Source organism: Haliaeetus leucocephalus, unplaced genomic scaffold, assembly GCF_000737465.1.
Source record: "Haliaeetus leucocephalus isolate CR32 unplaced genomic scaffold, Haliaeetus_leucocephalus-4.0 Scaffold306, whole genome shotgun sequence".
Taxonomy (NCBI): Eukaryota; Metazoa; Chordata; class Aves; order Accipitriformes; family Accipitridae; genus Haliaeetus; species Haliaeetus leucocephalus.
In genome coordinates this window covers 7198856-7212519 of record NW_010972742.1, presented here as the reverse complement: position 1 = coordinate 7212519, position 13664 = coordinate 7198856, and the positions used below count along the sequence as shown (strand labels likewise).

General features: G+C 44.2%; 1 protein-coding gene across 1 annotated transcript in view; it reads right to left on the bottom strand.

Moving 5' to 3' along the window:
- Positions 1–13664, bottom strand: part of BRINP1 (bone morphogenetic protein/retinoic acid inducible neural-specific 1) — an 87511-nt gene that overhangs the window by 58134 nt on the left and 15713 nt on the right. Inside the window, exon 2 of the mRNA XM_010571004.1 lies at positions 1045–1312. Within this exon, the coding sequence (XP_010569306.1) occupies positions 1045–1262 (218 nt within the window). The 5' untranslated portion in view covers positions 1263–1312. The remainder of the gene's footprint in view (positions 1–1044; positions 1313–13664) is intronic.

The window sequence follows — 13664 nt, the reverse complement described above, 5'->3', positions numbered from 1 at the left end:
TGCAAATGCTTTTGGCTTTCTGCCCATGGGAGAACACTGCCTACACGCACGTGGTCTCTCTGCTCCCCCCATCCCCCAGTCGTCGTGCATGTGTATCTCTGTGCATGTTGCCAGTAGGCTATTCACCAGTACTTTCTTTCCTTCCTACTAGTTTGCATAGTTGTGTTTGCAAGCGTCTTTCTGAAACACAACAGGACTAGATAATTATGTAAATGTGCACATATCTATGAGAGTTTTGCAGTCTCTTTGGGTTTTAGCGCAAATCTCATGACACTTGCTGGCTTATTCCCCTTCACTCCAAAGTGCTTGCTGCTTTAATAGGAGGCTCATATGAACACCCCAGCTTTTCATATTAAAATGAAAAAGTGTGTTTCTGGATATCACAGCTGGCAAGAAGAGCTTGAAACAGGCAACAACAAAGACTTCAAAACCTAGAAGGCAAAGGAAAATACAAATTCTGCCTATTCTCTGTAGTTTTTTAATTGAAAGACTTTTAAACCAAGATCACAGCTCTGGGGGCAAGTCCAGCTCATACGTGGAGATAATCTGCAAAGGTCTGTGGCTAAAGCTCCTGCACAGTAGTGTGAGAACTGCCGTACTGATGTGTGTCTTGACATCTTTATGCCTGTTCTTGCCCATGTGAACCTTAAGCTATTGGCAGTTCACATGTATGGTACAGAGGCTTGGTCTGCCCATAGATACATTGATTTGATAGACATGCTTGTGAACCTGCCTATGAATTCATCTGTCCCCACAAATGAAGTTCACCCAGACCCTCAGTCCCTTTTTACCTCGATCTATGTTGTGTGCTTTGCCATGGTACTGCAGTGCCTTCATCTCACTATCAGAGCATTACATCTGAGTCTTTGAAGCATTTTGCATTGCCAGCTGAGGACCGTGGAGAACCAAAGAAGCGTTTCCAGGTGGAACGGGGACAATGATGCATCCCCCATTGGCTATGAGCCTTGAGCCCACGGGAACTGGATGAGTTCCCACCACCTAACAACTTATCCAAGCTACAGGTGCTGCAGGAAACCAACGTACCTGTATATTTTATATCTGGTTGTAAATCCTTGACGATGTCTTTCCACAAAGGATAAGTAGCTCCGTGAGTGGTGGAAAGGCCCCCTGTCTGAAATAAGCCAATCAAATTCCTTGGAGACATGTTGGTTGGTAGCAGCTGGGTCCTGGTGGGAGGGCTGTACTAGTATATGGTCCCATATAAACAGGAGGTAGAGGAACTCAACAAGCCTCCAGTTCATGCTTTTCTGTCTGCCTTTTTCCTCTCATTCTTGCTCCATTCTGTGGAGTCCTGTTGAAAAAGAGAGGGAAGAGGAGGAAGGAAAGAGAGAGAGAAATGGAGGGGAGGAGAGGGAAGAGGGAGAAAAAGAGAGTTTTAAAATGGGAATTGCTTTGATCCTTTGACAACTGTCTCTCAGGGTGAAAATAGACATGAAAAATCAAGTTTTAAAAGACTTCAGTCTGCCTGTGTTACAGCTTAGAGTATTTGGCAGTGTTTTATTCATGTACCTAAGTGGTGCCTTTAACCTCCTGAGCATATATCACCTTTGAAATAACCAGGTCCTGACCTGAGACATCCTCAGCCCAGCTTTTCCATCATTGCCCTCGTGAAGTTCTCCGCAGTGCCGCAAAGGCGAGTGAAGGCTGGGCGCAGAAGGTGGCCACACCCTAGGCTACAATTACGCCTTTATTGTCCCTTTAATGCTGTGCCAGAGAAACGTGTCTTCTGCTTTCATGTCTCTTTGATGATCTGTAATCCATACTCCGTGCAACCTGAGCAATCTATAAAGACCCAGCTCTTACTTTAAAGTGTTGCCAAAAATGAAATAAAACAAAATAATTACCCAGGCTTCAGTGACGAGCACATGCGGACACACAGACACACACATACACAGACACACACACGACTATGAAATCCTGCCAAACTTCGAAAGATAAAAATCACCTCAGCCTGCTTTCCTGCCTGGGTGTTTGGGAGGTGTGTGTCTGGTGGAGGGGGACAGGGTCTGTTGCTATTTCGATTACGGTTGGACCGCAAGGCTCTTCCCAAGATCAAGGCTCTGCAGGGCGACATACTGAACATGCATATTCAGTGTAGGAGATTTACTAGGGAGCTTTAGGGGCTGCTTCACACTACCTGGTGCAGGGCACACTGTTGCTCACAGGATGGGAGAGCGGCTGGCCTGCTGCACCCCCCCCACCATATCATGGCTGCGGACAGCCCTGCTCCGAGCCAGCTCCTCTCCCCGATGTGTTTAATGGCTAAACAGACAAGACATATGATGAGTGGGAAGAGAAACAGAGGGGTGAAATGCCTTGCCAAAGGTTACGCAGCAAGCCACAGATACAGCTGGAAGAGAGCCCTCGTCTCCTGACTCCCATTTCCAGCGTTTCAGCCATTAGATCATCCGCCTCCGCAGTCATGCTGTTGGCGCGATGCCCCTCTCCGAACGAAGCCGTGTGCTCCGTTGGTGGAAGGTGAGCGGCTTGCTTAGCTGGCACCCTGCGCCTGGCGTGGACGCCCTCCCCTTCTGCTTCCTAACCACAACGCGGCTGCAACAGCAGCCCAGCGTGTTGGGTTGTGCTCCTTGTCACTGGGATTTGCTGACGCTGCTCTGAAAAAGTCCTCTCCATATGCAGGATGTGTACTTCTCCTGCCCACCTCCTGTCCATCTGGCTGCCTTGCTGAGTTTTGTGGAGGATGTGCCAACACGGTGAGCACGTCCGGGCAGGCAGAGCGATCTTGACGCTGCATCCCCCACTCTGGGAGCACAAACCTGGCCAAAAGTTGTCCTCAGGACAGGTGATACCCACCTATTTCTGCGGAATATAGTGCAGAGAGACTAGCTACTCTTTAAAGCAGGAGAAATTAGGCTATGCAGAGCTCTGCTACAGTGAGATTTAGTGTCAGGCTTATTTGTACACCTCCAGAAACCCTTCTGGGTTTGAGTCCGAGTCTACCATAAGCACTCTAAAAGTTTGTAATTCCCAGAGAGAAAAGGTTCTGCTAAGAGTGTAGGAGAGGCCAAACCGAGGTGTGCTAGAGGTGCCATGCATGTTTGCAGCACTGCGTGTGAATGTGAGACCTTGACTGGTGTGAGCAGCGTAGTATCGACCAGAGGGCATCAGCATTTGTGGTCAGCGTGGCTGTGCCCTCTGTTCCAGGAGCTTTCACCAGGAGCATGACAAAGCTGCAGCTCACAGCAGTGAGCATGCATGTCTACTGCGCGGGTGGATTGAAGCCGGGAGTGCGACGGGGAGCACAAGCGCCGAGTGTGTGCGCACGCCGGAGTGTGTGGGAGTCTGCACGTGTGCACAGCATGTGTTTGTGGAGCTGCAGTGAGCTCAGTAGCACTTGACAAAACGGAGTTGTGTAAGTCTGGTTAAAAATGACAGTCAGCTGTTGCATTACATGAAGAAATGAAAAAAAAATTAAGTATGGGAAAGTCAACAAATGTTCACTTTTTCTGTTGGGCACGTATAAACTTCTTTCCGATTGCAGATAGAATATTACTGTTATTAAACCTAATGGTACCTGTAGCTCCTGACTGAGGAGGCTGTTCCTGTTCTGGAGGTATGTATTTAGTATTAGCCTTCACCACTGACACCTGCTTCACCCATAAATGTGGCAGTTCTTGGTGCTTTAGTCCCTTGCCTCTCAGAAAGGACTGGTTCTGCTCTACCTTACAAAACTAGGGTTTGGGAAGTTTCTAGCCCCACATTGAGGGAAACAGACATATTCCAAGCAGGCTACAGTACATCTCTGTTTCCACTCACAGCGGTCACGAACTCGAGGTGATTACTGGGAAATGCTCCCAGCTACTTGCCACCCTCAGCATTTCCAAATTCCAGTTCAGGAGTTCATTTCTCCTGCTTCTCCATCCAGGCTACTTCTCTGCCTTGCTGCTCTTTGCAGATCTACAGTGCTGTCCCATCACAGTAAGCAGCTGCAAACTCAGCATATTTGCCATTGGACAGGTATGCAGATTTATTGCTGATAACAATCAGTTGTTCTGTACATGTTGTCCAAAGTCACTTGGTTGTCTGTTCATTAAACTCAGCCATAACCACTTCCTTCACCAGCCAGCCTGGATCAGTTTTTCTTTAAACATTTCACTTTCTACTGACTTTCTATTGCAAAGAGAGGAAGGGAGCTTTTACATACCAAAGCGGAGTGACAGCTCACCTCCAGTTCCCAGCGCAGTGCAAGTGCGAACAGAAATACAAGAGCCAAATGAAATGGGTTTCAGAGAAATCCCAGTGTGTCCTCCCACATGCGAGCATAAACCACTGGGGAAATACCAGTTTGTAAAAGAGAGGAGATATTCCCTAATTCCCCTTATGCACCTCTTCATCCTGCCTTCCTTTCCTTTTAGGTCAAAGTTAGAGTCGTGATGGCTCTTAACCAAGTGTTAAGACATGGGGAGACTATGCCTTGAGATCACTAGAAGAAATGGACACATCTCCAGTCTGGAAGCTGGCTGTATCAGTGTGGAGAGCAGGGAACGGTGCCTGAGGCAATGGAGGATGGTAGAGCGCAATTGGGTCTAGACAACTATCACACCATCAACTTTAATTTTTTAGTAGTATCTTTTTCCCCCCTGTAGCTGCTGAAGAGATGTTGTTTTGCATTAAAGATTAATACACACCACAGGGCTGGTCCCCATGGAAGCTATAAAACTTACTAAAGTGGGATTATTTTGTGTCTAAGGCAATATAGTGAGGTGCATTCAATCTAACTGCTAACAAGTTTGAATCTGAAATTAATTTGTTAGGTGTCTTTATGGGGCTCCACAGATGTAAGATATGTTCTGGGGATTTAGCAAAAGGGATGGGGGAAGAAGGGGCAGGGAGGTGGTGTCTCCAAGTATACAGCCCTTGTGTAGGAGACCCAAGACTAACTAAAAGCTAAATCTGGCACAGAAGCAATCTCTGCACTAAAAGGGAGGCTTGGGGGAGTCAGACACTGGGTTTTGATCTACGAATCCAGCATTCTGCTTGATTCTGCTCCAGACACCTGCTATGATCTTGGGCAGTGCCCTTACATGCTTTTTTGCCTCACTTTCCAATTATCAGCATGGAGACACAATTGTATTTGTTTGACTGCTTGGACCATGAACTTTTTGGAGAGGCTATCATCTGGGTATAGCACCTAGCAGAACACAGTCTTGCTGCCCGTATGGCTCAGTAGGTGTTCCTGTCCTATGAGCAATGAATGACAACCATCACCATCAAGGTGTCATCAAGCTTTGTAATGCAGCAGTTAAAAAAATCCAAGCTACAAAGCCTATTTCCACACAGGAGCACTACAGAGCAATGCAGTGATCTGGGTCCTTCTGGTTCATGTCAACAAACATGATCGTGCAATTGTCACATCTGTTAATAAACATGATTGGTGGGTGAGCTAGAGCATAGGCTAGAGTTCACTGTAAATAAGTGCTGGGAGAAGAAAATATTAGATGTACTGATTCTGAGTCACGTTACAGTCAGTTTCCAGCATCATCCATCATGAAGGCACATCCATCAGTGCAAATGGAGATTTCTGTTACAACCCCCTTTTAGTTTGTTAGGTGTTTTAAGATGGCCTTACTCTAATCTGAATTCAGCCTGGAACATTAAATGTTCCTTGTCTTATGAGTCTTCAGGATTCTTGGAGGAAAAATAGGCAAGTACTTTCTGTAAAGTGCAAGTTGTATTTGAATGTACACTTAATTTCATCGTGATTGATATCTGTGTGTTAATTATATTCTATTTTAGGCAATACCTTTGCTGTCACAAGGCAGCGCCTTTTATCCAAGGAGTTCAAATTGAATTAGAGACATTAATTAAAGCTCTCAGCACTCTAGTAAGGCAGGCAAGTGCTGTTACTCCCATTGTTTCCTGAAATAAGAAGAAAGGAATAAAGCTGGGTGTCTACTTAGCCACTTAAAAGGTAATTTTTATACAGTGGAATAGCTCAGAATGATAGATTTTGCACAGAATGATATTGCAAGGTCTGTTTCATATGAGGGAGGCTGTGTAGCCCCAGATCACTGCTATGAACGGGAAGGCAGAATGCAGGAGCTCTGACTCTCCAGTGCTTGCTGTGAACACTCCACTACTCCTCTGCCTCCTGGGATTTTCTACCTTTCTTTTAACCTCTGTACCTTTCATTTATCCCTTCTATTAGATTCAAATTGATCTTGCACACATCCCTTCAGTTTTCTCATGCTTGTTGTTGTAAACTGTTTCCATCAGAAATGCAGACTCAGGAAAAAGAAATTACTGAATACATTATTTGCAGTAAAGAAATAAGTCCCCTATCTCTTTAAGCTTCATGCACCAATAATTCTTTCTTGTGTCCCACATTTGGTTCTTGGCAGGTTGAGAGAGGTTTCTGCCTGCTGCCATTTAGCAGAGGGAAGAGGCTAACAATTGCTATTTGTATCTGAAACACTTCTGTTCTGCAGCAACTTCGCACACTGCTTTAGGATGCTGATAAATTAGTAAAAGACTGAAGTGTCAAGGGAGAGATGAAACAGCTTATGTTAGTTTAGAGCTCGACCCTGTAAAGTGACGAACGTCTGACCTCATTTCAGCAAACAGCTTAAGTGTATCCTCAATTTTAAGTATGGGAGATGCTCTTTTAGATTTTCTTCAACTATCCCTGCTTTAAGTTAACTGTACACTCACATTCCTGCTAGACAGGTAACTACTGCCCTACACCTTTAGGATTTAACTCCTGTTAGGTCACTGGGTGCAACTGGAGCAATAACATTTATGTCCTGCACCTAATTCAGAGCTGGCCCATGAAAGTGCTGGAAGGCAGTTACTGCCCATGAAGCAGCTTTAGTTGTCCTTTGGAAATGCTGGCCAACAATCCAACCAAGCTGAGGACATCTTTTCTGTGTCAGGGCCAGGGGAAAACAGGGAACATGGATAGAAAGGGATGGGGAAGCCAATCTGTCAGGGTTTGTTAAGTCATAAGAACTTCTGTGGATAAACCTGAGCTCTGGGAAAACAGAATTTGGCCACTTCTGACCTAAATGTCTTTATAGCTCAAACTACAGATGCTGATATCTGACTGGAGTCAGAGATGGAACTGCAATTCAGCAGTGGCTCTGACTTTCTGGATGACTGTGGCATGCAACATTGTAAAATCCCCAAAATTGTAAAGCTATTTCTTTACAGAAGTGGGATTTCTCCATTTCAGACAGTGATGGGTGAATCCCTCCGCAAACCTTGGTAATTCTGCACTGATCAGTATCTAAATTTGCACTTATTCTTTAACTATTTCAGTTTAAAATATGCATGAGTGGTTAGACCTGAGGGATATTCATCAGCTGAAACATTTTTGGGTGATGAAAGGCAAGGAGAGAGGCTGAGAAATACCTCTGCAAAAATACCAACGCAGTCCACTAATTCACTTCACTTTTGAAAATTGTTCATGCTGAAAAAAATAATGATTGGGAGATGTCAGTGTTTTGGCTGTGAGAGCACCAAGGGGAAATATTTCCAAATCTCCATTTGAAACTACTAGAGCTTTTACTTTTTCTCCTTTTGATTTGTCTTTCCAGCCTCTTAAGAGAGAACATTGATAAAAATATTTCTTTTGACCCCAAATGACTCAGAGGAGAAAAGGTTTCTTTCTTTACAGTTTGTCAACACTTTGCTTACAACTCGTCAGAATATTCAGTGAACCAAAACCACCCTACAAATCCTTCATTATTAATGCAGTTCAACCAACAGCCTAAAGGGAGCAGGTTTTGTGCAGAAACTCTAATTACTCCCTGCCTATAGTAAGGCAAGAATCACACTGGTAACAACTAGGTACCTGTTTTCAGCTCGTTTTTCCCCACACTTCAGCTAATTATAAACTTCTGGTGTTATTATGACAAGGATGAGAGGCGGCTTGAAACCGAAAAGCTGTGGCAGGCATGCAACCCCCATCAAGTCACAACATCAGGTGGTGCTGGACAGAGGGAATTAAACTCCTTTAGTCCTCATCATAAATCTATTAGCCAAGGTGCCAAAGCCACCTCTCTGAAATCCAGGATCCACAGACACTTGGTTCCAGGCTCTACTTAGAAAGCAGATTGATCTAACAGTGCTCAGTAGATTGGGAACTGGATTAAAAGGAACTTCTGCATGTGCACACAGATACGTGGTGAAGTATCACATTTTGAAGACAGTCCTGCTGAAGCTGAGACTGGAATGGCATCGTGCTAGGTGCTGTACAGACAGAAACCAGAAAGGCAGTCCATGCCCCAAAAAGCTTACAATCTAATTAGAAGACCAAGGACACCAGATGGTCAGGGACAGATGGGGGAACGCAAGGGAACAGTGAGATAATACCGCTCAGCGGGCTGTAGAGCAGTGGTGTCAGCACACCAGCAGCCCTACTGTTGGCAAGATTTTGATAGCTATTGTCATAAAAGAGAGTTATAAATAGGGAGGCTGGATAATGAGCTAGCTTTGTAGATGTTTGTGAGGAACTCTTCTCATTTGTGAAGTGGCAGAGATAGAATGAATATAGATGATAATAATAATGATAAATTGCACTTTTCTGAGCTGCTTATTAAAAAAAAATATGGTGGGTGGTGAGCAGTGATTTCTATTAAACACTGCCCTGAACTTGAAATTATTCCTACTATTATTAAATTATTGTCCAAGCTAGTCCACTTCCCCATAATTTCATTCTAAGTTACACAAAAATGCAGCTCTGTCTTCTGTCTTCCTCAGTATTTATACACCTCATATCAAAGTCCAGTAATCTCATAAGTGTTAATAGGTTTTTATCCTCACAGTAGCTTTAGGAGATCAGGAAATGCTGTTTTTCCCATTCTGCAGAATGGGAATTGAGACATGGGGTAGATTAATGGCTTGTCCCAGATCATTTTATAACTGCTTCAGGAATTCAACCCAAATCTCTTAAGTCTCCGCTCAGTGCTACATCTCCTTGCAGTACCCTTCCTACGCACCTTCATGCTACTATTCCAGAATTAGCTAAGACTTGCCACAGAGCTGCTTAGAATTTTTTTGGATTGCTCATTTTATGTCAGAAAAATGCCAATTCATCAGAGCAAAACACTTTGTAGAAATTTGTTGATTTAAGGGGAAAAAAAAGCATTTTGATAAAGTCAGCTTTTCTTTGGAACAGAATGTGTCGAGTGTTCTGTTTGGAAAGGATTGGTTCAAGATTGTGTTTTGTTTTTCATTACATGTTGAGTAATACACATTAAAAATCAAAATGAAGTGTTTTCTTAAACTGTATGTTTTGACTGAGCCAAAATAGATTTTGTAATTTATGCATAAAAGGAAATGTCCAAATTCATTTAATACTTTTCTTGCATTTTGGAACAAGAAACACCTGCAAACCACACCCAATAAACTGAATAAAAATCATACTATTCCCCACAATTTTTACTGGAAATTTGAAAAAGAGAATAATCTGGAAACTAAGTTCAGAGGCCTGTGTCAAAGTCCAGAAACCCTGGGTTTTGCTTTCATGCCTGTTCCATTCCGTGTGCCAGACTTGCCTTAGTAATATATTCCATTGCAACAATTTGGACCTGCAAGCAAAGAGCCTGAAGGAAAAAGAATCGATGCCAAAACTGTCCTGAAGAGTAATAAGGTAACGTTCAATCCAAAAGGTCAACTTTTATCCCACACCTGACATTCTTTGCAATATTTGAGTTGTTCTGAAGTTCATTCCTGGGCAGGGACTTTACCACCACAGCCACATGGAGTGATCCCGCTCCATAAGGTTTGGGAAATACAAGCTAACACTGCTTATTTTGGTATGCTAGGAAGCTGAGGTTACCTAATGATCCTTGCAAATGATTTATCCTCCTGTTTTTCTTGTCCCTCAGAAAGGAGCTTAGCTCTTGACCTGGGTCTTTTGTGTTCCTCAGCTCTTACTGGAGGAGCAGAAGGAGTTAAAATCCACAGGCCATTGCTTCTCCTGGTACAGCTCCTGCTGCTTGGATAATGACAGCCCTGCCTGCCAGGATGAAAAGCATGATTTGACTCAGCACTTCCTATGGGCACCAGGTTCTGCCACCATTCACGCTGGATGAAGCCACGGGAACCAGGGGCAGCTGAAGAGGGGAGGGAAAAGGGACCCTGAGTTGTTGGCAACTGCAAATTCTGGCCCCGGGCAGATCTGCCTCTCTTATCACACTGAGCGGATGAAGAATTTGCTGTGGCCAAAAAAAATCTCCCTGTGCATTTAGCCACAGCAGCTCCTCCATCCACTGCCTTAGACCCTTGCGCCACAGTCCTGGCAGGACACTTGCGAGACAAGGTGAGACCTCACAAGGACGGCAGGGCTCAGACTTCTGCGGAGGAACAGAGCTGCAAGTAGAACCAGGGTGAGGGTAACTGGTCACTGACGTAGGCTTGATACCCCTGGATGCTGCCCAGTGACTTAGAGGTGTGTTACACAGATCACTGAAGTATTTAGGTTGGATTCCTTTAGTGCATGGGGCACTGGTCTGAGGCTGAAAACACCCAAATTCAGCTCCTTCTACTGCCCTGCCTCCCTGTATAGGGGAAGTTATATGTACATTAATGCACAGGCGCTTAAATTCAGGCTAGAAATGTGAGCTAGGATGTGTAATAGCCCCAAATAACACCATTTTATCGGCAGCTTCTGAAACAGAAGCCAGAAATCTTGAGTGTAGGTCTCCTGCTCTAAGCATGCATCTACACAGGCTCTGCAGTCGCACGTTCTGCTGGAAGGTCTATTGAAGTCAATGAGCCTTGGGTTGGATCTCATTGCAAAAAGATAATCAAATATCATATTAACTCTTAATTTGGAACAGCATATTAAATTAGAAGCTCAAATTAACCTGAAACTGCATTTATATAATGAGAAGATTTTAAATCTGTACATCATGAAGGTGGGAGAACTCCTAGCTAAAGCTGTTCTCACCAGCCTTGAATCCCAGAGCCAATCTACCTGCAGCATTGCCTTTCAGCCTATCCCTAAGCCCTAAACCTGGGATTTCCACTGAGACAGAAGGGTGTGTGGAGAATAAAGCCATCTCATACTTACCAGTATTAATCTGTCAAACACAGAGGGCTGTTACTAGCTAGACCCCAACCAATGCCAAGAACTGAAAAATCCCAGAGGATATTGAGAATCTGCACTGGCATCTCACCATCACAAATAGCCTCATCCATCAGCGCACCAATCCTGCAATACAGATTTGCTAAAAACTGAAGGAACTCAGTCCTTGCTAGGATTAAAGTCCAAACCCACTCAGATCTGAGCATCTCAAACATTAAAGCAGTTTGGTACCCAAGTTTAAGGCCACCTCTAGCTGTGAGTTTTATTTATTTCCTTCTTTGAGACTGTTCTGCTCTGTGCTAAATCTATCTTCTGACCACCTGGAGCGTTTCAGAGTCTTGGCTGTGATGCTTGTCTGTTTAGATAGACTGTAAGTAGAGCTGGTCAAAAAATTTTGACAGAACAGTTTTTCGCAGGAAACCACAGTTCTCTTGAAATCGAAACGTTGCATGGGAACATGTCAATTTTGACAAACTTTTTTATGTCTAAAGTGTCAAAACAAATCATTTTGATTTTCTCTCTTCATTTCAGTTATACGGAAATGTTTCATTTTGAGGAGATAAACACATTATTTTTATGTTGTTTCAATTAGTTTGTTTTGACATTTTTACATATTCTGTATTGTATTGATATATGTTTAAAATATACTATGTATTGCATAAAATATTTGATGTTGTTTTATTTATTAAATGTGTTATCATTATACAATGCTAAATATTACCCATAGCATTTTAGTGCTTCAGCACCACAGTAACAGAAGATATTGATGGTCTCAAATTATTATTGCTTTTGAATTTTTAGGCTGTAAGAGCTTTGTGGGAGCATGGTTCTCATTCAAACTGGAGCTTAAAAAAACCAACCATAAATCAAAAGGCGAGAATTTCCCAAGGAAATCGCATGTCCATTTTCCAAGCAGCTCTGTCAGCTCAATGACTGCATGGCACAGCTCCATTCCCCTCTGCACATTTCCCCTCTGAAAAACAACTTCTCTGCTTGTTAAAAAAAAAAAAGAAAATGCAGATTTTCCCAAGGTGGAATTTACGTGTAATGTTTTCATGAGCATCAGGGATTTAAAAGTCTGAATACCATTGACCTCCTGGGGCCTTTGGCTTCCAAGCCACTTATGTACTTTTGAAAGATATATTCCACCTCCTTCTTGGAAATCTACCTGATTTTTTTTTTCCTTCTTCTTCTTTTAAACCATATTTTTGCTCCTCCGTGCGTAGCAGAGGGGAATTGCTACCCATGAATTTGCGCCATCAAGTCTGTGTAGGTGGTGGTAAAAGTGGGTTGAAAAAAAGGGCAAGGCAAGTAGCAAAAGGGAAGGAGAGAACGGCAGCACGGAGCAGGGCCTGTAATGAGGCAACTCTATTGATTCTTCATTTCATGGATGAAAATGTCCCCAACGGCTCCTGTGCATTCAGTGCAGTTCGATAAGAGATTGAGGGCAGCGGGTCTCGGTACCGAGGTCTGCGCGCTGTCGCGCTGCCAGCGCCGGTTTGCGGGGCTGAATGGCGAGAGGACAGAGAGTCCATTTTAAATGTACGCACAGAGAACAATATCTACAAAGGCAGGGCCCTGATACGAGGCTGTGCGTAATGGTGGATGGAGCAAGAGGCAGAGCGTGGCTATGCGCGACCACCCTCGCTTCCCTTCTCCTCCCTGTCATCAGGCTAAAAAAGTTTAAATAGGTGGTAAGGGCTGCTCCTTCCCATTGCAAGGCTGCCAGCACCCCTCGCAGAGAGGGGTTAGTCCCGACCGCCACGTGGATTTCGCAGGGCTGAGCACGGTGTTTTGTGCAATGGGAATAAAAAGGAGAAGCATCCCCAAACTTTGGAGGTTTACCTAAAGTAGCGGGGGGCTTTTCTGTCTGCTTTTCCTCTTAAAGGGACATGCCTCTACTGCCAGGCGGTGCGGTTCGAAATCTGAATTCCCCCACGCAGCTGCTCAAAGTGCACCTCTGCATGCAGATTCGCCTGGTTATCTACTGTTGCTCCAGCTGGCCTGTCACTGCAGATTACAGCTTTTTCCTAATAGTGAGCACCGCTGTAGTCTGAGACTTCCATTAAAAGCTGATGTTTCCACCTCCCCGCCCTACAAATAGCTCCATCCCAGCCCGCATTTCTGTACGCATGGCCTCATCTCTGGGGTAGGAAAGGAGCAAAGTGGCTCAATTTGTTTCTGTGTTAGGCAACAATGGAACAAGCTGAAGGCAGAAAAAGATGTTTGAGGATGATAAATTTTGAAAACTCGGATTATTTATTTGAAAGTTGATCCTATCCCTTGTCATCAGCACATTGGTAGTATTGTAGCTCCATCCCTCTGACAGCAACAGTACAACTGAGCACTAGAAGAGTCCTTGAGGGAAATGCTTCATTACTCCAAGCCACGCTGTGGAGTCTCTCTGGAAAGGAGGAATGCTCCTGCAGGGAGAGATTGCCCATCCATGCCAGACATTGCAAATCATTAGCCCTTCATTGCCAGAGGATTTGAAGGCTGCTGACATATCAAAAAGAATTGGCGTGGACACCTGACCTTTCTCCATTGCCAGGAGGAAATCACTGGCCAGGAAGAATAGCACATGCTCTGC